We start from the raw sequence: 25,817 nt of genomic DNA on the forward strand, positions 1-25,817 counted from the left end.
CTGCCGTTCTTGGTCACGATCATTTCATTAGTGACTTCCTTGAACCTCTGCCAGAGAGGGGCATCTTCCAGGATGATCTGAAGTTGCTTCTCCGTAGGGTCGCCTTTTTCCCTCCCTGCCTGAAGCTCACTTTCCACCACATTGAGCAGGCGAGAGACGGTGCCATCGCTGGTCTTCTGTGTGCCCAGCTCACTCATGGCCACAGGCCCCTCTCAAACTTTGCTGAGAAACGTTACCTACTTTGCCTGCTTCCACCTCTTTTCTCCTGTCACTTGCCTGCTTTTCAAATCCAGCTGGACATGCCTGGGGAGCTGGGGGAGAGACGCCCTGTCTCTTGCCTAAGCTCCTAGCATGACACCCCTGAAAGTCTCCAAATTATAACACCAACCTGTTAAGCTTTAGTTGGGGTGGGGGATGGAGGGAGGGGAGAGATGGGGAAGAAAAAGCCCTCTCTTAATTACTCATTGGATCAGGTGGGAGACAGCCTGGCTTTCCCATTGGCTGCTGTGTATAGAGTAGACATTTAAGAAGAGTACTCCATCCAAATTATCAGGCTTTTATCTTGCTGTACCTGAAGAGGTCTAATCGGTGGATTGAGGACCATTTTCCTGTTAATTAAAATTGTTCTGGGCCCAGACTGCAACAATCAGGCAAATCATGTTTGTGTATAAATCATGGCATGTGGCACCTATAGGGAAAGAGGTCCTGGGGAGGATCGACAAACTTGATGCCAATACAGGCTTTCCTGACCCAGTCGAGAACCTAAATCCATAAGCTATTCGCTAGCTCTGAATAGAATAGCATATATGGAAGGCCAAGGGCACTGTGCCAAGGAATACGACAACTGTGTCGCAGAATGAAGGAAGGTACTCTGTGTGCCACCTGCTCAAGGGTCAGAGATCAGGAGAAAAGTGCTAAGGACCTCTTTCTCCCAGGGTATCCCCTACTGGTCATCGCTCTCCTGAGGAATCCTACACATTCACACCCTGCTCATCTCAAGTGTCCTCATTGCCTCTGCAAGCAGACAAGCTCTGAACCTGGTTCCTCCTCCCTAGAATCCACAGCCTAAGTATTTCTTATCTCCAAACCTAGCCAGTGGGAGAAAAAAAAAAATCATTTAGCATCATATTAGTCTAAGGAAGCACTCTGCCCCCAGTGAGTGAAAATAAGCTTTTTACATTATTAGGCAGAGCAATTTTAATCCCAAGTCCAGAAAGGCATTCTGGCTTTCCCCTTAGATGGTCCATGGCCTATCTGGCATTCTGGGGTGAATCCCACTTTCCCCTTGGGAGATAATACTAGTAGAAAACATTTCTTTTACCCATGACACATAGTACAACTGGGGAGGGGCGAAGGGCAGAGATAGCTCTACCTCCTCAACTCTGAGTAGATCCTGGGACTTTGTGAGTTTTTCTCTTGCTACAGCAGAAAGCCATAGAAGATCCAAACAAAAGGAAAACAGTATAACTGACTCACTTTGCTGTACAGCAGAAACAAACACAACAGTGTAAGTCAACTATACTCCCACAAAGGAAATTTTTTTTTAAAATGTATTTTCCCTTAAAAAAGGAAAATAAAAGCAAAAAGGTAAGATAAAGTCAGGGTGAGGATAATATACAAAATGCATTCAGTGCCTCCTAAGTGCCAAATACCAATGAAGAATCCAATGATGAATGAAGCAGAAATGGCCCTGCCTTCGTGGAATTAACAACCTGAGAGAGAAGATGAAAGACATAAAGTAAACAGCTGAGTAGTTACCAATAGTGATAAGTCTATGAAGACTACGTAAAGGGGTGAGGTGGTGGAGAAAAGTGGGTGCAAAGCAATGTGGGGCTGTATGGACAGTCATCTCTGAGGAGGAGACATTTCAGCTGAGACCAAAAAGATGACAAGGATTTAGTCAGGAAAGAGTTGGGGGAAGAGTTCAGGCAGAGGAACCACATGCAAGAAGCATGGCTTGGGCCATTTAGAGAAAAATGAGGGGGGCTGGCGTGGCAAGAATATGGTGGTGAAGAGAGCAGAGTGAGATGTGCTTTAAGAGGGGCCTTATGAGCTATAGGAGGGAGTTTAGATTTTATTCCATATGAGAAAGGAAACTACTGTATTAGTGTGTATTAAAGTAGGAAGATGGCATGTTTTGCTTTGTGGTTTTTGTTTTTTTTTTAATCTGGATGATTTATAGAGAATATAGTAAAAGGCAAGAGTTGAAGAGAAAAATTAGAGAGCTGTTATGGTGGTTCAGGCGAGAGATGGTGGTGGCTTAGCCTAGGGTGGTGGCTGTGGCCACAAAGACACATGATTGGATGGACTCTAGATACATCTTAGAAGTGGATATGGCAGAAGCACATGAGGGACTGGATGTGGGGGGAGGGAGGGAGTGTCTGCAGTGAATGATTATTAGATGCGAGGGCCATTTACTGAGATGGGGAAGGATGCAGGGAGAGGGGTTTACAGAGGTACTGCTTTAGTTAGGGAAAGAAAAATTTTCATTTTCACGGAATTAATATTGAGAAGATTGTGACAGTCTAAATAAGATGACCATGCCCTAATCCCCAGAACCTGTGAATATGTTACCTCACGTGATAAAAAGGAACTCTGCTGCTCGACCTCATATGTCATCAGGGAAATGCAGGCTAAACCAATAATGAGTTAACACTACGTGACTATTAGAATGACCAAAACCCCAAACACTGACAACACCAAATGCTGATAAGGACGCAGCACAATAGGAATTCTCGCTCACCACTGGTGGGAACGCGAAACGGTACACCCACTTCGAAAGACAGTTTGGTGGTTTCTTACGAAACTAAACATACTCTTACCACACGATCCAACAATCACACTCCATGGTATTTACTCAAACAAGTTGAAAACTTATGTCCACACAAAATCCTGCACACATGTTGACAGCAGCTTTATTTATAACTGCCAAAACTTGGAAGTTACCAAGAAGTCCTTCAGTAGGTGAATGAATTAATAAACTGGCACATCCCAACAATGGAATATTATTCAGTGCTAAAAAGAAATGAGCTATCAAGCCATGAAAATACTTGGAGGAAATTTAAATGTATATTGCTAAGTGAAAAAAAGCCAATCCAAAAAAGGCTACATACTGTATAATTCCAACTATATGACCCTCTGGAAGAGGCAAAACTATAGAGACAATGAAAAGAACAGTGGTTGCCAGGGGTTGGGAGAAAGAGATGAATAGGCAGAGCACAGAGGACTTTTAGGGCAGTGAAAATACTCTGTATGATGTCACAATAATGAATACCTGCCATTATACATTTGTCCAAACCCCTAGAATGTACAACACCAAAAGGGTACAACACCAAGAATGTAAACAATGGACTTTGGGTGATGATGACGTGTCAATGTAGGTTCATCAATGTGACAAACGTACCACTCTGGTGCAGGATATTGAGAGTGGAGGAGGCTATGCATGTATGGGGGTAGAAAGTATATGGGAAATCTCTGTACTTTCTGCTCAATTTTCCTGTGAACCTAAAACTGTTCTAAAAACTAAAATCTATTAAAGGGGCGGGGGGAGGAGGCTTTGCAGGTATGACTAAGTTAAAAATTTGAGACGGGGAGATTTTATCCTGGATTATCAGGGTAGGCTCAAGGTAATCACAAGGGTCTTTATAAGAAGGAGGAAAAAGGATCAGAGTCAGAAAAGATGTAGGCACAGAAGCAGAAGTCAGAGAGAAGAGAAGATAATGTGCTGCTGGCTTTGAAAACGGAGGAAGGGGTAACAAGCCCAGGAAGTTGTAAAAGATAAGGAAATGGATTCTCCCCTACAGTCTCCAGAAGAAAGAAACACCTGCCAACACCTGGATTTTAGTCCAGTGAAACTGATTTAAGATTCCTGAGCTCCAGAACTGTAAGGTGATAACTTTGTGTTGCTTTAAGCCACTAAGTTTATGGTAATCGTTACAGCAGCAATAAGAAACTAATAGAAAAACCACAAGACATCTAAGCAGAGATTTCAAGAAGGAACTGCTTAGAACTATGGCACAAGTGTGGCTCTGAGCTTCCTAGCAGCCCGTGTAAAGTGGGGGAAATACAATCTGGCATACATTACACTGTGCTCCTAAACTAAAAACAAGCCATTTGCCCAAGAGAAATTTCTCCTATGAATCTTTAGAGGAAAACACTGTGTGATACACTGAGCAGTGTTTCCTCAAACAATCCATAAATACCAGTAAGATGAGGATCCCTACCTTCAAAGACTGTAACAATCTAGAAGAGAGAAAAAGGCATATGCCCAGGGAATTCCAATACAGATATGTGTGAAGCGTACCAGTAAGGGAGAAAAGAAGGAAATAATACTATTTTTCTTATCAGTTATATCCAAATCAGTGTGCCGCTGAAAACTAGGTTAGCACATGAATATCTTCAGCCAGTGGGCCCAGTAAAAAATGGCCCTTGGAGAATAGCACAGGCAATGGCTCTGGGGTGAACCCCAAGAGTCACCTAGCAATAAAAGATGGTTTACATTCTCTTGACTTTTAATCTGACCTGAGTAGACGATGGCTTCACTTTCCAGGCTATGTCTCCTCTAAGGTCTGTACTATATTAGATAGTTTAGATTGAACCATATGAAATTACTGTTATTCAACCACTGTTTTATTTGAAAAAATAGCAATTTCATATGATTCAGCTAATCATTAGATTTGAAACTAATATAAAATGCTTTGACTGAGACAGCTATCTAATAATATCATTTTACTTAGATCACTGTTTTCTAGTTACTAAGTATCTTGCTATAGATAATTTTGAAAAATATAAGCAAGTAAAGAAAAACTACCCATAATCGCAACACCCAGAGATGACCTCTGCTAACAGGTTTGGTGTAGATATTTTTTATTTACAATATATGCATACTTTTTCCTTTAAAAATGGAATTTTTAAATGCTTCTGAGTAGGCATGGCAGATGGAACACATTCTTCTCTATCTGCTCTCCAAACAGCTCTAAAATGGTACTAAGGTAAAATGAAATGTAAACCCACAAAGTTGAGGAGTACAAGAGAGGAAACAACAGCAGATAAGAGATGTCAACAAAATTTTGGAAACTGACAAAACAAACGGCTGAGTGGTAACTGATGAGGCAGATCAGAGAAAGTTGAAATCTAAGTTTCAAGGTGAAGAAGCCAATAAGAAGCAAGCCATTGTGCCACAAAACTCTGAAATATCTCAGGGATTTGATGCATCATATACCTCTGAAAGGAAGAGTGGGCAGGTAGTTCTGGCTAGGACCAAACAGGAAAATTTCTTGAAATTTTATTTAAGAAACAGTTAACTTTTGAGATCTTTACCCCTCAGCCAGGCAATTGTGCCTACCCATCGCAGCAGAAAACAAGAGAATGACTTGCAGAAGAGAGGGGATTTGAGAGGATTTGTACTCAAAGACAGCAGTCGCTGGTGGGGGTAGTGGTGAGGAACATACTGAAAACAGAGTATTATGACACACTCCTTAGGTAATAGACTTGGTGATTCCTCAATGCAATGACCCATCCCCAATGATCACCAACCCCAATCAAATGGGAAAAGCCAACCTTTGTAAAACTCTGCCCATGCACATAGGCATTCCATTGGCATTTACAGGCACACCTCAGAGATATTGTGGGTTCAGTTCTAAACCACCACAACGAAGCAAATATTGCAATAAAGAGAGTCACATAAATTTTTTTGGTTTCCCAGTGCATATAAAAGTTATGTTTACACTATACTGTAGCCTATTAAGTGTGCAATAGCATTATGTCTAAAAAACAATGTACATACCTTAATTAAAAAATTCTTTATTGCTAAAAATGCTTTATTGCTAAAAAAATACTTTATTGCTAAAAAATGCTAACCATCAGAAAATTCTAGTCTTCACGGACTTGCCTGGTGGTCCAGTGGCTAAGACTCCACGCTCCCAATGCAGGGGGCCCGGGCTTGATCCCTCATCAGGGAACTAGATCCCACATTCCGCAACTAAGGGTTCACATGCCACAACTAAAAGATCCCACATGCCGCAACTGAAAGATCCCACATGCCGCAACTAAGACCTGGAGCAGCCAAATAAATCATTTTTTTTTTAAAAAAGAGTGGGGGCTTCCCTGGTGGCGCAGTGGTTGAGAGTCCGCCTGCCGATGCAGGGGACACGGGTTCGTGCCCCGGTCCGGGAAGATCCCACATGCGGCATAGCGGCTGGGCCCGTGAGCCATGGCCGCTGAGCCTGCACGTCCGGAGCCTGTGCTCCGCAACGGGAGAGGCCACGACAGTGAGAGGCCCGCATACCGAAAAAAAAAGAGTGAATTTAGAAAATGCTAGCCTTCAGGAAGTTATAATCTTTTTGCAATAGTTACATCACACAGATTACAACAAATATAGTAATAATGAAAAAGCTTGAAATATGGTGAGAATTACTAAAATGTAACACAGAAACATGAAATGAGCAAACGCTTTTGGAAAAACGGCACTGATAGACTTGCTCGACACAGGGTTGCCACAAACCTTCGATTTGTAAAAAGAACCCACTATCTGTGAAGTGCAATAAACCAGGTATGCCTGCATGTGCCTCAGCCTTAAATATGACAGTAAGAGACCATCAGACATCAGATGCGGAAGTCAGAGACCAAAGCAATAAATAAATAAATTTAAAAAGGAATTCTGAGTAAACAGAGACCATGCAGGGAGCAAAATATAACAAAAGAAAACTATAACTATTTTCCAGTTAAACATAAAAGAAAATCTTGCATTCATGAAATAAGACAAAGAGGGAGGAAGGAAGGAAGGAAGGAAGGAAGGAAGGAAGGAAGGAAGGAAGGAAGGAAGGAAGTGAGGGAGGAAAGGAGGAAAGGAGAAAGGAAGGAAGGAAGGAAGGAAGGAAGGAGGGAAGGAAGGAAGGAAGGAAGGAAGGGAGGGAGGGAGGAATTGTGGAGGAGAGGAGAGAAGGAAGGAAGGAAGAGAAAAGGGGTCAGAAAGGAAGGGAAGGAAGAACTGGAGGACAAAATAGAGCTCTTGAAAATCAAAGACATCAAAACATGAATTTAAAATTCAATAAGAGCTTGGAAGATAGAGTTGATGAAATCTCTAAGAAAGTAAAACAAAGTGACAATGAGTTCCAAAAAGAAAGAGCAGAGAAGACAAAGGGGCAGAAATTCTCCAATAAATAATACAGAAAAAGTTCCCAGAATTGAAGAACATAGGTTTCCAGAATGAAAAGTCCATGGAGGGCCCAGCACAATGAATAAAATATATATCTGCTCCAAAACACATACATCATTATGAAACTTTAAACACTGGTGATAAAGAGAAAAAAAACATAAAAATCTTTTAGAGAAAAAAAACAGGTCATATACAATAAATCATAAATTATAATGCCATCAGCCTTCTCAATAACAACCTGAAAGCTACAAGAAAATTAATGAATGCTCTCAGAATTGTGATGGAAAATTATTATTCATTCAGAATTCTATACCCATTCAAACTATCCAGTGTGAGACTAGAATAAATACATTTTCCGACCTACAGGGTATCAAAAATTTTACAATACTTCCCATGCCCTTTTGCTCAGAAGTTGCTAGGTAACTTCTTTTAAGTGTTCACCTGATTAGGCCAGACCCACCTAAGATGATCTTCCTTATATTAACTTAGAGTAAACTGATTAGGATTCTTAATTACATATGCAAAGTCCTTTTTGCCATATAATTAGCATAATCTCAGGAGTGATGTTTCCTCATATTTAGAGGTCCTGCCAACACCCAAGGGGAGGGGATTACACAGGGCATGTCCACCAGGGAGCCATCTTCGAATTCTGCCTACCAGAGTATATTAAAAACAAACAAGCAAGAAAACAAATGAAATAAACTGAAGCAACTATGAACTACAAGGGAAAAAACAAGTTGTCGAAGAAAGGAAATGTAATCACAGTATATAACAGCTCAGCTGGAACCAAAATTGTAAAAAAAGTAAATATTAAACGTTGATTTAGTAGAATGATGACAGTTGAATGATGAGAAGGGGAAGCTTGTATTGTGAGAGGAAGGGGATGCTAAATTCTCATCTTCTATGGTAGGAAGACAGTAAATATTGCCTAAAATTGAAAAATCAAGAAAGAGCAGTACAAATACAATGTTTAAAAATCTGGAGATAAATGGCTGAAGAAATAGTAAAAAGAAAGGAAAGTGACTACTTTTGGAGAGAGGGACAGATGAATGCTGGGTTTTTCCTTAAAATAAGTTTTTAAACATATGAGTAAATAAAATACTAATAAGATTTATTATTTTTAACAATGTATAAAGAATATTTTCCCATATCATCAAATAGCTTCCTACATTGTTATTTTAATGCTTGCAACTTATTCCATCTTATGAATGGGTCATGTTTTATCTAACCAATCTTTTATACTTACATATATGCTGTTTCTCCATTTTTTATCATTTTAAATAATTAGATAAGAATTCTGGACAACAAATATTTGGGAAAACATAATGATTGTTTTCTTACACATTCTAAAATTACACATGTAATTTTAGAAGCAGTGCTAATTGACAAGAACAAAATATGCTAACTATGTTATATGCATTATCTTAGTTAATCCTTATAACAAGTCTATAAGGTAAGTGCTATAATTATATCCATTTTTTAGGTGAGAAAAGTTGAAACTCAGAGTGGTGAAGTAACTTGTCCATGGGCATCTAGACAATGAGTAGTAAGGCCAGTATTTGAGCCTAAGGAGAGTTTATTCTCTTAACTGTTACATTATACTGATTATTTACTATAGACCAGGCACTGTATTATGTGTTATATGAGTGACCTCATATAATATTCATAACCTTGTAAAGAATCATTGCCATCCCCTTTTTTTAAAATGAGGAGGGCACTCCAGCTCTGAGAGATTATGTATGCTGCCCATGTCACATAACAAGTAAATGGTAAATCCATTTCAGTCTGCATCATTCTCGTTCTGAAGGCTGAGTACCAATTTATAGTCCAAATAGATAGACTTTATTTTAACCCATCTATCTCCAGGAATTTATTCATTCAGCAACTTAATGATGAAATCAGGAGATCCTAATCATCTCCATATTATAGTAGATGAAAAAACTAGGTAAAGAAGGAAAAATGATTTGTCCAATAAGACGTGAACCAGGGAAAGAGTTAGAAAAGAAATGACCCTCCCACCCCCAGTGAATCTCCACCTGAGTACAGAGCATCCCAGTGCACAAATAAGTGCACTTTTAGGGATCAAGGAATACCTCATGGGTGGTCCTCTATCCCCTTGCTAGGCTGGACAGTTAACAGGAAACTAGCAGGTGGGAATCTTCACCCCACCTTCCTCTTGCTCCACTGAACATCCTTCAATCACAGAAATTTTTTTCTACGTTAGATAATGGGCTGCCATGGAACTTTTTGTTTGTTTGTTTTTTAAAGAAAAGGTGGGAAGGTGTTCTCATATTTTAAGAATAGATATATAAACTTTAAATATACATTTCAAAATCCTTGGACTAAATGATGCCAAAGGTGTTTCCCAGCTCTAGCAATCTAGCATTCCCTTTGATATATATTGGTGGTACTACTATAACTGTTGTTATTTTACATACTAGCAAAGGACCTTTTTTTTTTTTTTTGGCTGTGTTGGATCTTCGTTGCTGCATGTGGGTGTTCTCTAGTTGCAGCAAGCCAATTATTTTACATATTAAAAAAAAAGCTCAAAACCCCTCTTGGAAGTCTTCTCTTCCTCAGATATAATATGCTATTCCAGCTTTCCATGACAGTGAGTTGCCACTTTCTGAATTATTTTCTAAAAGCCTCACATGTGGGTCCCTGGCATATTTTATAAGTAGGGGTTCTGGTCAAGCTTCTTAGAAAACAAATCACTCGTTTTTTTCTCTCTTCAGGTGTCTTTACAGCACGATGCCTACCTGTAGAGTTAAATCTTAGACAATATGTGATTCGGTATCATATCTTCGATAGTTTAAAATAGAGCTTCATATCTACATGTTAAGATTAAATCACTAAATTGTTTTGCCTCCAATATCATAAGCTCTTACTACTTTTAACCGTAAAGTCAAGTAGCTAGCATATAGTAGGTCCTCTATAATTAGTGATTGATTTATTGTTTAATATGTCAGATGCAATGAAGTAAAAATTCATGTTTATTAAGAAAAAACCATTGTGTTTATTTAATGACATACTTTTAGAGGTATCATAACATATTTTTATTAAAGTATAGTTGATTTACAATATTATATTAGTTTCAGGTGTACAGCATAGTGATTCAGTATTTTTACAGATTATACTCCATTAAGAGTTATCACAAGATAATGGCTATATTCCACTATGCTATACAACATATCTTTGTTGCTTATCTATTTTATACATAGTAGTTTGTATTTCTTAATCCCATACCCATAACATGCCCCTCCCCCCTTCCCTCTCCGCATTGGTAACAACTAGTTTGTTTTTTATATCTGTAAGTCTGTTTCTGTTTTGCTATATACAGTCATTTCTATTATTTTTTAGATTCCACATACAAATTATATCATACAGCATTTGTCATTCTCTGATTTATTTCACTAGTATAATATTCTCTAGGTTGGGATTGCTGGATCACATGGTAGTTCTATTTTCAGTTTTTTGAGGAACTCCCATACTGTTTTCCATAATGGCTGCACCAATTTATATTTCGACCAATAGTTTATGAGGGTTCCCTTTTCTCCACATCCTTGCCAACATTTATTTGGAGGCTTTTTCATAATAGCCATTCTGACAGGTGTGAGGTGATCTCTCCTTGTTGTTTTGATTTGCTTTACTCTGATGATTCACAATCTTGAGCATCTTTTCATGTGCCTATTAGCCATGTGTATGTCTTCTTTGGAAAAATGTCTACTCAGATCTTCTGCCCATTTTTTTTTGATTGGGTAATTTTTTTGATGTTGTATTACATGAGCTGTTTATATATTTTGGATATTAACCCCTTGTCAGTCACATCATTTGCAAATATTTTCTCCAGTTCCGCAGGTTGTCTTTTTCTTTTGTTGATGGCTTCCTTTGCTATGCAAAAGCTTTTACGTTTAATTAGGTCCCATTTGTTTATTTTGCTTTTATTTATTTTACCTTGGAGACAGATTGCAAAAAATATTGCTATGATTTATGTCAAAGAGTGTTTGTTCTATGTTCTCTTCTAGGAGTTTTATGATTTCAGGTCTTACATTTAGGTCTTTAATCCATTTTGAGTTTATTTTTGCTTATGGTGTGAAGAAATATTCTAATCTCATTGTTTTACATGTAGGTATCTAATTTCCCCAGCACCATTTATTGAAGAGACTGCCTTTTCTCCATTCTTGCCTCCTTTGTCAGAGATTAATTGACCATAGGTACATGGGTTTATTTCTGGGTTCTCTATTCTGTTCCATTGATCTATGTGTCTGCTTTGGCTCCAGTACCATGCTGTTTTCATTACTGTAGCTTTGTAGTATAGTCTGAAGTGTGGGAGGGTTATAACTCCTTTTGTGTGTGTGTGTGGTTTCGTATGAATTTTAGGATTATTTGTTCTACTTCTGTGAAAGATGTCATGGGTATTTTGATAGCAGTTGCTTTGGGTAGTACAGTCATTTTAACAATATTAATTCTTCCAATCAAAAAGCATGAGACATCTTTTCATTTCTCTGCATCATCTTCAATTTCATCAATTTTTTTATAGCTTTTAGAATATAGGTCTTTTACCTCCTTGGTTAAATTTATTCCTAGGTATTTTATTGTTTTGATGTGGTTTTAAATGCGATTTTTTTCTTCACATTCTCTTTCTGATAGTTCATTACTAGTGTACAGAAAAGCAACAGGTCTCTGTATATTAATCCTGTATCCTGAAACTTTGCTGAATTCATTTATTCTAATAGTTTTGGGGTGGAGACTTTAGGGTTTTCTATATAAAGTATTAAGTCATCTGTGAGTAGTGACAGTTTTACTTCTTCCTTTTTTTTTAAACATATTTATTGGGGTATAATTGCTTTACAATGGTGTGTTAGTTTCTGCTTTATAACAAAGTGAATCAGTTATACATATATACTTCTTCCTTTCTAATTTGGATGCCTTTTATTTCTTTTTCTTGGCTGACTGCTGTAGCTAGGACTTCCAATACTATGTTAAATTGGTGAGAGTAGGCGTTCTTGTCTCATTCCTGAATTTAGAGGAAAGCCTTTCAGCTTTTCACCATTGAGAATGATGTTAGCTGTGGGTTTGTCATAAATGGTCTTTATTATGTTAAGATATGTTCCTTCCATACTCACTTTCTGGAAAGATTTTATCATGGATGTTGAATCTTTCACATGCTTTTTTCTGCATCTATTGAAATGATCATATGATTTTTATTCTTCCTTTTATTAATGTGGTGTATCATATTGATTGATTTGTGAATGCTGAACCATCCTTGTGTCCCTGGAATAAATTCAACTTGATCATGGCATATGATCCTTTTTATATATTGCTGGATTTTGTTTGCTAATATTTTGTTGAGGATTTTTGCACCTATATTCATCAAAGATATCATTTTCTTTTTTTGTAGCATCTTTGTCTGGTTTTGGTATCATGGTATTGGTGGTCTCACAGAATGAATTTGGGAGTGTTCCCTCCTTTTCAATTTTTTGGAATAGTTTGAGAAGGACAGGTATTAGTTCTCCTTTATATGTTTGGTATTATTCCCCTGTGAAACCATCCAGTCCTGGACTTTTGTTTGCTGGGAGCTTTTATTACAAATTCAATTTTACTACTAGCGATCGGTCTGTTCAAATTGTCTGTTTCTTCTTGACTCAGTTTTGGAAGGTTGTATATGTTCAAACAATAACAAGGAGTCAAGCCTGTGGAATATTAGGCTAGAGAGGAAATGATAAATGGCTTTGGATATTCAGTATTTCCCACAAGGAAACAATTTTAGGTGGCACGCAGCCTAACACTGATTATTATAGTAGTTACAGCAGAGAACTGTAACTAGCATGTGAAACCCATGCCTTTAAGGATAGTATTTCCGAGGACAAGTAAAAAGTAAAACTAAAAGGAGAGATGTGGTTTAAATTAAAATAATAATAAAGCAATAGTGAAGGTAAAATTTGAACATCACAAAGATGGTAAGAAGATGACTGAAGATTAGCAAAAGCAGCTATAGGTGATTAGGAGCCACTGTGTAACTTTAAGCAAGTAGACAACCTGAGGAGATTGACACTTTAGGAAGACTGCTTTGGTGGCAATGTGGAAGCTGGACAGGAAAGTGATGGGATTTTAGGCAGGCAGGGGGAATGCTGCAGAAACCCTCAAGGGGGGTCGTGAAGGAGAACAAGGCAGGTGCAATGGAAAAGGAGAAGATGCAGTAGATGCGAGAGCTATTTAGGAGGTAGAAGGCATATGCAATGATATCAAGCATCTGGCTGGATGACTGGGCAGACAATAGGACCATTCTCAAATAGAGAAAACACAGAGGAGATGAGTTGGGAGGAATGGTGTTCCACATTCACCATGAGCTGGGGCATTAATTTCCAAGAACAGCCAGTAGCTCACAGGCTGTCTGTGAACACACCCTTAGACACCACTTGAATATTCGGAACTGGGAACTTGAGAAAGCAGATGCCCAGTTCTGTGACCTCTGGTGCTGAATGCTGCTAAAGGGATTAAGGGGGCTAAATGTTCCTCTTCTTGCTGATGACTTAATGGAGTTATACCCCACAGGCCCAGCAGCTGCCCTGCTGGAGATGGGGGGCTACTAATTAAGGTGTGCAGTCTAGCTGATACCTGATAGCACTGCTGTGTCCTCTGGCACACAGCAGCCCACGTCTCAGACTTAAAGGGCAGAAATTGAACGCCACGCAACCTGAGCTCATGAGCTTGAGCTCCCCTGAACAGTGTCCACATCCCTGGCCATACACCAGGCAGAATTCATGTCTGCACATTCAGTCCTTGCAGCGTGCAGAAACCTAACACCTTTCTCCACCCACCTACAGTGCCACCAGGAAATTAACACTCACCCAGGTACTGGGTCATAATTAAACTGAACAAAAAGACAGCTGCTCCTACCTTTCTTTTTTAATCACCAACATGCAGCCCTAGGGATTACTAGCTTTGGGGTGATTTAGGGAGGATTACTCTTTCATTAGTGTCTGGGGTCAGTTCCAAATCAACGTCACAAGAGCTTTTTAAGATACCCTCCCATGCCAACAGCTCATCCCTTTTCCACGTCTGAAAGGTTAGATTTTACAAAGCCACTGGCAATCTATTTGTCAGACCCCCAAATATCTGTGATTTTTCACCAGAAACCTCACTCAAAAATTAATTTGGCCCTGAGTTTCTAGGTGGCAAATGGCAAGTTGGAGCCCACGATCATAAACACAATTTGGGTTGCTTTTCACTGTATGCTTAGTCATCTACCACTTTTGTGACAATTCATAAGATTTGGTTGGATTTTCCTGCATTTTCCCATCAGCTCAGAATTTTTACTTTGCAGATGGATTTTGCATTATCTACAAATTTCTCAATTTCACCTGTAATTCCTCCGGAGGAATATTTATGAAAATGTTCAAATAGAAGCAACCTCAAGTTTGATCCTCAATGGACCTCACGGTTTGACACATTCCTTAATTTCTTACTTTAATCCCCCAATCTCATGATAATTGAGTAAAGTTTTACTTGCTTGTTTAGAAAATAAGACATTTCTATATAGAAACTTATTAGTGATTTTTGGAGATATTGCCCATTGATTGATTGGCTTATCTACCTTAAATCAAGTTCTCTGATGTTCTTCCTAGAGGCCAACATTCTTCCCTTCTTCCTAAGTTAGCTTTAGGATAAACATAACTCCAGAAAACAGAATCATGAGTTCCATGAAATAATTCAGATGAAAATAAATTGAAAGTAGATTTTTATTAATTACCCACTATGAATATATATGTCTAATGAGAATTTTTTAATTATATATATATGAATAACCAAAAGATAAGTTTTTAAAAAATGTACAGCTCAAGCATTTTACCTAAATTACTAAATATTATAGTATCTTCTAATACTAAATTCCCAAACAAAAAATTTCTAAGGCCCAACAAACTACTCTTTTTATGAGGAAGACAGGAAGAATGAAAACAAATTTTACCCTGCATATATAGACATATTCACAACACAATTTTTTTCTTTTGCATTCAGCTTTGATATAACTCGAGAAAAGATGCCAAATAAAAAAAGAAAATGTGAAAGCTGAACAAAAAATGCAAATAAAATTAAAAAGGCAGGGAAGGAGGCTAAATAAGGTCATTACTCTTATTAGTCAAAAGCTTAAACATCATAAAAAGCATGAAAAGGCCATTTGTGATTATGATAGAGGGCATCGCAAAAGTTGATAGGAGGGCATTTTTGCTTCCATTAATAGCAAGCCAAATAATCTGAACCAACCCTCATCCTGAGGACAAACAGAAAATCTGGACAAAATATAATTATCTACTTGAAAGCATCAGAGATGCAACAAAGTGGTGAGGAATTATAAAGTCAGGATAGGGAAGAAGACAGAGTCTGGGGAAGTGATCTGGGTGTTTGGAGTGCTTTTTCTGGGAAGATTTGCTGATTCCAAAAGAAAAGACTAAGGGTCTAGCAAGCACTTCTGAAGGCTTCCTGAATCTAGGTAGGGGCAAGGAGACTAGGACATAACGAGGGGAACAAGCGATGGATCCTCCTTATCTTTGGGTTTGGCCTTGAAGAGCTGTGCACCAGGAGATAGAGTAAACCAGGAGTAACTTAGCTACCAATCACCTTGAAATTAACCTCAGTGCTGGTACTCCCAACCACTTGCCAGAAGTAAATATAAATCATCTATGGAAGATTCTAGGCTTCAAATTATTTCAACATAGCTTTCTGCAAATGCAACACCTAGCACAAAATAAAAATAGTCAGGCAGGGGCTTCCCTGGTGGCGCAGTGGTTAAGAATCCACCTGCCAATGCAGGGGACATGGGTTCGAGCCCTGGTCCGGGAAGATCTTACATGCCGCGGAGCAACTAAGCCCGTGCGCCACAACTACCAAGCCTGCGCTCTAGAGCCCGTGTGCCACAACTACTGAAGCCCGCGTGCCTGGAACCCATGTTCGGCAACAAGAGAAGCCACCATAATGAGAAGCCCACACACCGCAACAAAGAGTAGCCCCCAGTCACCGCAACTAGAGAAAGCCCGCGTGCAGCAACAAACCCAACGCAGCCAAAAATAAGTAAATAAAATAAATAAATTTATTAAAAAAAAATAGGCAGGCAAACAAGGGAACAAGACACGATGAATGAAAACCAGAAAAACCAAAAGACACTATAAACAGAACTATCAGGGCCTTCAGAAAATGGATTTAACAGACACATGCTGACCATTTTCAGGGAGATAAAAGATAGTATAGGGATCTTTCAGCAGAAAACTGGAAACTATTTTTTAAAGTACTAAATGAAAACTCTAAAACTAAAAACACAACTGAAATTAAGAATTCAATGTGGATAGGTTCAACATTATATAAGACACAGCTGAAGAGCAAACGAACTGGAAGAAGTCAGAAAATAATACCTAGAATTAAATGTAAAGAAATAAAAGCACACAGAAAATAGGGTAAGAGATATAAAGTATAAAGTGAGACTGTCTATCATATTAATTAGAGTCCCAGAAGGAGAGGAGAAAACTAATGTAAGAGATAACAGCTAAGACCATTCCAAAACTGATGGAAGACACTGAGGTAAAGGTTCATGAAGCCCTAAAAGTTCTAAAAAGATAGTAAAAAGAAATGGACATTTAATTACATCACAGTAAAATACTGAGTACAAAGAGCCAGGTGGGAAAAAATAGACTGCTTTCAAAGATGCACCAGCTATCATAAAACTGATTTCTTAACAGAAACAATGCAAGTAAAAGATAATGAAAATTCTGAGAAAGTGGCAGAGTAGAAAGCACCAGGAATCTGTCTCCTCACCTAGACAATAACTGGACTGGCAGAATCTGTCTGATATAACTATTTTGGAACTCTGGGGTCTGTTGAAGGCTTGCAACTTTGAGGAGAAGGCTTGGACAATAAATTGTGGTTGATTTTAGTCAATTTCAGCTCTTACACAGTAATGGCTACCCATCACCCATCTTCAGCCACCTGGAAGGCAGCTATGCAGTGTTCCTGGAACAGCCTGCACACAGCTTACGGCAGCTAGGGTGGTAAAAAGGATTCAAAGGTGGATTTAAGCAGGTAGAAGAATCAGTGGATTTAAATATAAGACAATGGAAATTATCAATGCTGGGAAACAAAGAAAAAAAGATTGAAGAAAAGTGAACACAGTCTAAGGAACCTTTCGGATACCAGCAAATACACCAACATATGCATTGTGGGTATCCCAGAAGGAAAAGAGAGAAAGGGAAAGAGAAAATATTTGAAAAAATAATGGCTGAGAACTTCCCAAATTTCATGAAATACATGATTATAAACATCCAAGAAGCCCAACAAACTCCAAGTAAAATGAATTCAAAGAAACCCACACCAAACTTTCAAAAGCCAAAAACAAAGAGCAAATATTGAAAGCAGCAAGAGAGAAGCTAATCATCACATACAGGGGATTCTCAATAATATCCTCAATGAGATTTCTTATCAGAAACTTTGAAGGCCAGAAGACAGTAGGCCAATATATTCAAAGTGCTAAATGAAAAAAACTGCCAGCCAAGAGTCATATTCAGCAAAACTGTCCTTCAAAAGTGAGGAATAAATCAAAACACCCAGAGATAAACAAAAGCTGAGGGAGTTCATGACTACTAGACCTGCCCTACAAAAAATGCTCAAGGGAGTCCTGCAAGGTGGCATGAAAAGATACTAAACAATACCTCAAAGCCATATGGAAGAACAAAGATCTCAATAAAGGTAAATACCTAGGCAATTATGAAAACTTGTTTTATTGTAACAATGGTTTATAATTGTATTTTTGTTTTCTACACGATTTTAGAGACTAATACATTTAAAGAAAAAAAGCAATTATTAGTATAAGAGCTTGTACTATTATAACTTTGGTTTGTAATTCCAAATTTTGTTTTCTACAGAACTTAGGAGACTAATGCATTTAAAAGAATTATTAGTTTATGTTTTCAGGCACACAATGTATAAAGGTGGAATTTTATGGCATCAGCAGCCAAAAGAGGTGACGACAAGAGCTGTAAAGGAATATAGTTTTTACATGTTACTGAAGATAAGCTGCTATACATTCAACTTAGGATGTTAAACATAATTCCCAAGGTAAACACAAAGAAAATAGCTATAGAAAAGCACCAAAGGAAACTGTGAAGGTTTTTAAATAATTCACTACTAAAAAATCAACTAAACACAAAAGACAAAACTGCAGGAAATGAGGGGCAAAAAAGTTGTAGGGCATATAGAAAACAAATAACACAATGACAAAAATAAGTTCCTCCTGATCAGTAATTACTTGAAATGTAAATAGATTAAACTCTCCAATCAAAAGACAAAAATTGGGGCTTCCCTGGTGGCGCAGTGGTTGAGAGTCCACCTGCCGATGCAGGGGACACGGGTTCGTGCCCTAGTCCGGGAAGACTCCACATGCTGCGGAGTGGCTAGGCCCGTGAGCCATGGCCACTGAGCCTGTGCGTCCGGAGCCTGTGCTCCGCAACGGGAGAGGCCACAACATTGAGAGGCCCACGTACCGCCAAAAAAAAAAAAAAAAAGACAAAACTTGGCAGAATGGATAAACAAACATGGTCCAACTACATACTGTCTACAAGAGACTCACTTGAGAGCCAAAGACAAACAGGTCAAAGGTAAAAGGATGGAAAAAGATATTTCATGCAAATGGTAATAAAAAGAGAGGAGGAATGGCTATACTTAGACAAAACAGACTTTAAGCAAAAAAGTTTACAAAAGACAAAGAAGTACATTATATATTAATGAAAGTTTCAATACAGCAAGAGATATAACTATTATAAACATTTATGCACACAATGACAGAACGTCGAAATATACGAAGCAAAAACTGACAGAACTGAAGGCAGGAATAGGCAGTTCTACTGTTATAGCTGCAAACTTTAATACCCCACTTACAATAATGAATGGAACAACCAGACAGAAAGTAAGGAAATAGAGGACTTAACACAATAAACAAATGAGATTTAATAGACATACAGAACACTCCAACCAACAACAGCATAAACATTCTTCTCAAATGCACATGAGACATTTTCCAAGATAGCCCATATGTTAGGCCATGAATTAAGTCTCAGATTTTAAAAGATACATATATCATACAGAACATCTTCTCCGACCACAAAGGAATTAAGTTAGAAATGAATAACATAAAGAATACTGGAAAATTCACAAAATTATGGAAATTAAACAACACACTGTTAAACAACCAATGAATTAAAGAAGAAATCACAAGGGAAATTAGAAAATATTTACAGATGAATGAAAATGAAAACACAACATACCAAAATTTATGAGATGCAGCAAAGGCAGTCCTGGGGGAAATTTACAGCTATAAATGCTTACATTAAAAAACAAGAAACAGTACTTCCCTGGTGGTCTAGTGGTTAAGAATCTGCCTTCCAATGCAAGGGACACAGGTTCTATCCCTGGTTGGGGAACTAAGATCCCACATGCCGCAGGGCAACTAAGCCTGCACACCACAACTAGAGACAGCCTGTGCACCGCAACTACTAAACCCACGTGCTCTGGAGCTCACGCGCTCCAACTACAGAGTCCGCTCACCACAACTACAGAGCCTGTGTGCCACAACTAGAGAGAAGCCCATGTGCCACAATGAAGAGCCCACACGCAGCAACGAAAGATCTCGCATGTCCCACTAAGACCCAACACAGCCAAAAACGAGAGGGAGGGAGGGAGGGAGGGAGGGAGGGAGGGAGGGAGGGAGGGAGGGAGGGAGGGAGGAAGGAAGGAAGGAAGGAAGGAAGGAAGGAAGGAAGGAAGGAAGGAAGGAAGGAAGGAAGGAAGGAAGATCTAAAACCAACAACCTAACTTTACAACTTAAGGAACTAGGGAAAAAAAGAACTAAACACAAAGCTAGTAGTAGAAAAATACTAATAATAAATGTTAGAGCAGAGATAAATAAAATAGGGAATAGAAAACAATAGAAAAAAATCAATTAAACAAAACAGATCAACAAGATCTACGAAAAAAAGAGCAACAAAAAGATCAACAACAAAAAAAGATCAATAAGATCAACAAACCTTTAGCCAAATGAACTAAGAAAACAAGAGAGACAACAGGAATTACTGAAATCAGATATGAAAGTGGGCATTACTACCAATCCTACAGAAATAAAAAGGACAAGAGAGTTCTATGAACAATTATATGCCAAAAAGTCAGATAACCTAGTTTTAAATGGACAAATTTCTAGACACACAATGCTTGGTAGTCCTTTACCAAGACTAAATTACAAAGAAAGAAAAAATCTGAATAGACCTATAACTAGTAAGGAGGTTGAATCAGTAATCAAAAATATCTCCACAAAGAAAAGCCCTGGACATGATAGATTCACTGGAATTCTACCAAACATTTAAAGAAAAAAACTAATCCTTCACAAACTTTTCCAAAAAATTGAAGAGGGAAGACTTCCTAACTCATTCTATGAGAACAAAGAAACCATTAAAAAAAAACTAGAGGCCAATATCCCTTATGAACATTGATGCAAAAATCCACCCCCCCAAACAGAAAAAACCAGCAAACTGAACTCAGCATGATATTGAAACACACACACACACACACACACACACACACACACACACACACACAAAGGAATACTATTCAGCCATAAAAAAGAAGGAAACCCTGCCATTTATATGACAACATGGTTGACCTTGAGGACATTATGCTAAGTGAAGTAAGTCAGACAGAGAAAGACAAATACCGCATGATCTCACTTATATGTGGAACCTTAAAAGACAAACAAACAACAACAAAAAATAAAACCTCATAGAAAAAGTGATCAGATTTGGAGTTAACAGAGATAGCGGTTGGGAGGTATGAAAACTGGACGAATGTGGGTAAAAGTTACAAATTTCCAGTTATAAGATAAGTAAGTGTTGGGGATGTAATGTACAACATGATAACTATAGTTAACACTGCTGTACTGGTGTATCTGAAAGTTGTTAAGAGAGTAAATCCTAAAAGTTCTCATCACAAAGGAAAAAATATATTTTTCTTCCTTTGATTTTTTTTTTTGGATCTAAATGAGATGATACATGTTAACTCTACTTATTGTGGCAATTAATTCAAGATGTATATAAGTCAAGTCATTATGCTATATGCCTTAAACTTATATGCCTTAAACTTAAAGTACTGTTATGTCAATTGTATCTCAACAAAACTGAAAGAAAAAAACTCTGAAGAAAACCAAGGAAGTGACACTATAAAATCAGCATACTGGTCACCTTTGTGAAGGAGGAATACAAGAAGCAATAACTGGAAGGAAGCATAAGGGAACTTCGGGATGCTAACAACGTTCTATTTCTTGACCTGGGTGGTAGTTATATAATCATTTCGTAATAATTCATTGAGCTATACATTTTTGTTTGTTTCATATTTTATTTTGTTTCTCTATGCATATTTTATTTTTTAATGTTTTAAATAAATTATTAAAAAGCTGATTGAATGGATAGTTAAATTTAAATTATAATTAACACATCTCTCTCAGTAATTTATAGAAGTAGACAAAATCAGTAAGGTTAGAATGTAAACAGTACTATCAACCAATCTGATCTAAACTGATAGCTATACAGCACTCCACAGAGCCACTGCTTAATATACATGCTTTTCAAATATACGTGGAACATCCATCAAGATGGACTATATGCAGGGCCATAAAACAAGTCCCAATATATTTAAAATCATGAAGATAATATAGAATATGTTCTCTGACTACAATGGAATTAAGTTATAAATCAATAACAGACATCCAGAAAATCTCCAATATTTGAAAATTAAACACACTTCTATATAATCAACAGGTCAAAGAAAAAAATCATGGAGGAATAAGAAAATATACTGAATTAAAATGAAAATACAATGTATCAAAATTTGTGAGATGCAGCTAAAACAGTGCTTAGAGAGAAATTTATAGTATGAAATTACATTAGAAAAGAATGATCTAAAATCAATTATTTAAGCATCTAACTTAAAAAGCTGGAGACAGCCTCATCCACCACAGGGCAGACAGCAGAAGCAAGGACTACAGTCCTGCAGCCTGTGGAATGGAAACCACAATCACAGAAAATTAGAGAAAATGAAATGGCAGAGGTATATGGCCCAGATGAAGGAACAAGATAAAACCCCAGAAAAACAACTAAGTCAAGTGAAGATAGGCAACCTTCCAGAAAAAGAATTCAGAAGAATGATAGTGAAGATGATCCAGGATCTTGGAAAAAGAATGGAGGCAAGGATCAAGAAGATGCAAGAAATGTTTAACAAAGACCTAGAAGAACTAAAGAACAGACAAATAGAGATGAACAATAAAACAATAAAGTAACTGAAATGAAAAATATGCTAGAAGGAATCAATAGCAGAATAACTGAAGCAGAACAGATAAGTGACCTGGAAGACAGAATGGTGGAAATCACTGCCATGGAACAGAATAAAGAAAAATGAATGAAAAGAAATGAAGACAGTCTAAGAGACCTCTGGGACATTAAATGCACCAACATTCACAGTATAGGGGTCACAGAGGAGAAGAGAGAGAGAAAGAACCTGAGAAAATATTCAAAGAGATAATTGCTGAAAATGTTCTTAACGTGCGAAAGGAAACAGTCACCCAAGTCCAGGAAGCGCAGAGTCCCAGGCAGGATAAACCAAGAAGGTACATGCCAAGACACATAGTAATCAAATTGACAAAAAGTAAAGACAAAGAAAAATATTAAAAGGAACAAGGGAAAAACAACAAATAACATACAAGGGAACTCCCATAAGGTTAACAGCTGATTTCTCAGCAGAAACTCCGCAGGCCAGAAGGGAGTGGCATCATATATTTATGATGAAAGTGAAGATCCTACAACCAAGAATATTCAACCCAGCAGGCTCTCATTCTGATTGGATGGAGAAAGAAAAAGCCTTACAGACAAGCAAAAGCTAAGAAAATTCAGCACCACCAGACCAGCTTTGCAACAAATGCTAAAGGAACTTCTCTAGGTGGGAGAGAGACCAGCAACTTAGAACAACCTTGTACATATATAGACTACTATATTAAAACCTCATAGGAGCAGCAAACCCAAAAACTACAAGAGATACACATGCAAAAAAGAAAAAGCAACCCAAACACAACACTGAAGAGGATCATCAAACCACAAGAGAACAAAAGAGGAAGGGAAGAAAAAAGACCTACAAAAACAAACCCAAAACAATTAAGAAAATGGCAACAGGAACATACATATTAATAATCACCTTAAATGTAAATGGATTAAATGCTCCAACCAAAAGACACAGACTGGCTGAATGGATACAAAAACAAAACCCATATATATGCTGTCTACAAGAGACCCACTTCAGCCCTAGGGACACATACAGACTGAAAGTGAGGGGATTGAAAAAGGGTATTCCATGCAAATGGAAATCAAAAGAAAGCTGGAGTAGCAATTCTCATATTAGACAAAATAGACTTTTAGATAAAGACTGTTATAAGAGACAGAGAAGGACATTACCTAATGATCAAGGGATCAATCCAAGAAGAAGATATAACAATTGTAAACATATATGCACCAAACATAGGAGCACCTCAAATACATAAGGCAGGTAGGTACTAAAAGTCATAAAGGGAGAAATCAACAGTAACACAATAATAGTGGGGGACTTTAACACCCCACTTTCATCAATGGACAGATCATCCAGACAGAAAATCAATAAGGAAACACAGGCCTTAAATGACACACTAGACCAGATAGACTTATACTTAATTGATATTTATAGAGCATTCCATCCAAAAGCAGCAGAATACACATTCTTCTCTTGTGCACATGGAACATTCTCCAGGCCTGACCACATGCTGGGCCACAAAGCGAGCCTCAGTAAATTTAAGAAAATTGAAATCGTATCAAGCATCATTTCTGACCGTAACACTATAAGATTAAAAATAAACTACATGAAAAAAACTGTAAAAAACACAAACAACGTGGAGACTAAACACTATGCTACTAAACAACCAATGGGTCACTGAAGAAACCAAAGAGGAAATCAAAAAATTCCTAGAGACAAATGAAAACGAAAGGACAATGATCCAAAACCTATGGGATGCAACAAAAGCAGTTCTAAGAGGGAAGTTTATAGCAATACAATCTTACCTCAGGAAACAAGAAAAATCTCAAATAAACAACCTAGCCTTATACCTAAAGCAACTAGAGAAGGAAGAACAAGCAAAACCTAAAGCTAGTAGAAGGGAAAAAAGCATAAAGATCAGAGCAGAAATAAATGAAATAGAGACAAAGAAAACAATAGCAAAGATCAATGAAACTAAAAGCTGGCTCTTTAAAAAGATAAACAAAATTGATAAACCTTTAGCCAGCCTCATTAAGAAAAAAAGAGAGAGGACTCAAGTCAATAAAATGAAAAAGGAGAAGTTACAACTGACACCACAAACATACAAAGGAGCATAAGAGACTACTACAAGCAACTGTATGCCAATAAAATGGACAACCTGGAAGAAATGGACAAATTCTTAAAAAGGTACACTCTCCCAAGACTGAACCAGGAAGAAGTAGAAAATATGAACAGACCAATCACAAGTACTGCAATTGAAACTGTGGCTTCACAGGACAATTCTATCAAATATTTAGAGAAAAGCTAACACCTATCCTTCTCAAACTCATCCAAAAAAATTGCCGAGGAAGGAAAACTCCCAAACTCATTCTACGAGGCCACCATCACCCTGATACCAAAACCAGACAAAGATACCACAAAGAAAGAAAACTACAGGCCAATATCACTGATGAACACAAAAATCCTCAACAGAATACTAGCAATCCGAATCCAACAATACATTAAAAGGATCATACAAATGATCAAGTGGGATTTATCCCAGGGATGCAAGAATTTTTCAATATCTGCAAATCAATCAATGTGACTCACTACATCAACAAATTAAAGAATAAAAACCATATGATCATCTCAACAGACGCAGAAAAAGCTTTTGACAAAATTCAACACCAATTTATGATAAAAACTCTCCAGAAAGGGGGCACAGAGCGAACCTACCTCAACATAATAAAGGCCATAGATGACAAACATACAGCTAACATCATACTCAATGGTGAAAAACTGAAAGCATTTCCTCTAAGATTAGGAACAAGACAAGGATGTCCACTCTCGCCGCTATTATTCAACATAGTTTTGGAAGTCCTAGCCATGGCAATCAGAGAAGAAAAAGAAATAAAAGGAATACATATTGGAAAAGAAGTAAAGCTGTCACTGTTTGCAGATGACATCATACTATACATAGATAATCCTAAAGAGGCCACCAGAAAACTACTAGAGCTAATCAATGAATTTGGTAAAGTTGCATGATACCAAAAAAATGCACAGAAATCTCTTGCATTCCTATACAGTAACAATGAAAGATCAGAAAGAGAAATTCAAAAAAAATCCCATTTACCATCAAACCAAAAAGAATAAAATACCTAGGAATAAACTTACCTAAGGAGACAAAAGACCTGTACTCTGAAAACTATAAGATGCTGACAAAAGAAATTGAAGATAACGCAAACAGATGGAGAGATATATCATGTTCTTGGATGGGGAGAATCAACATTGTGAAAATGACGATACTACCTAGGGCAATCTA

The 25,817-nt window shown here is 37.7% G+C and overlaps 1 protein-coding gene across 3 annotated transcripts in view; it reads right to left on the reverse strand.

Annotated features, from left to right (window-relative positions):
- Window positions 1-25,817, reverse strand: part of TBX19 (T-box transcription factor 19) — a 70,391-nt gene that overhangs the window by 37,365 nt on the left and 7,209 nt on the right. For all 3 annotated transcript variants that reach the window (XM_022560128.3, XM_022560126.3, XM_089911473.1), the window contains exon 1: window positions 1-25,817. This exon is cut by the window's right edge and continues 7,209 nt beyond it. In XM_022560128.3, coding sequence (XP_022415836.1) covers window positions 1-197 — 197 coding nt within the window. In that variant the 5' untranslated portion in view covers window positions 198-25,817.

The sequence above is a fragment of the Delphinapterus leucas genome, chromosome 1 (genome assembly GCF_059928025.1).
Source record: "Delphinapterus leucas isolate spDelLeu-1000000601 "Yukka" chromosome 1, BTC_Dleu_Yukka2, whole genome shotgun sequence".
NCBI lineage: Eukaryota > Metazoa > Chordata > Mammalia > Artiodactyla > Monodontidae > Delphinapterus > Delphinapterus leucas.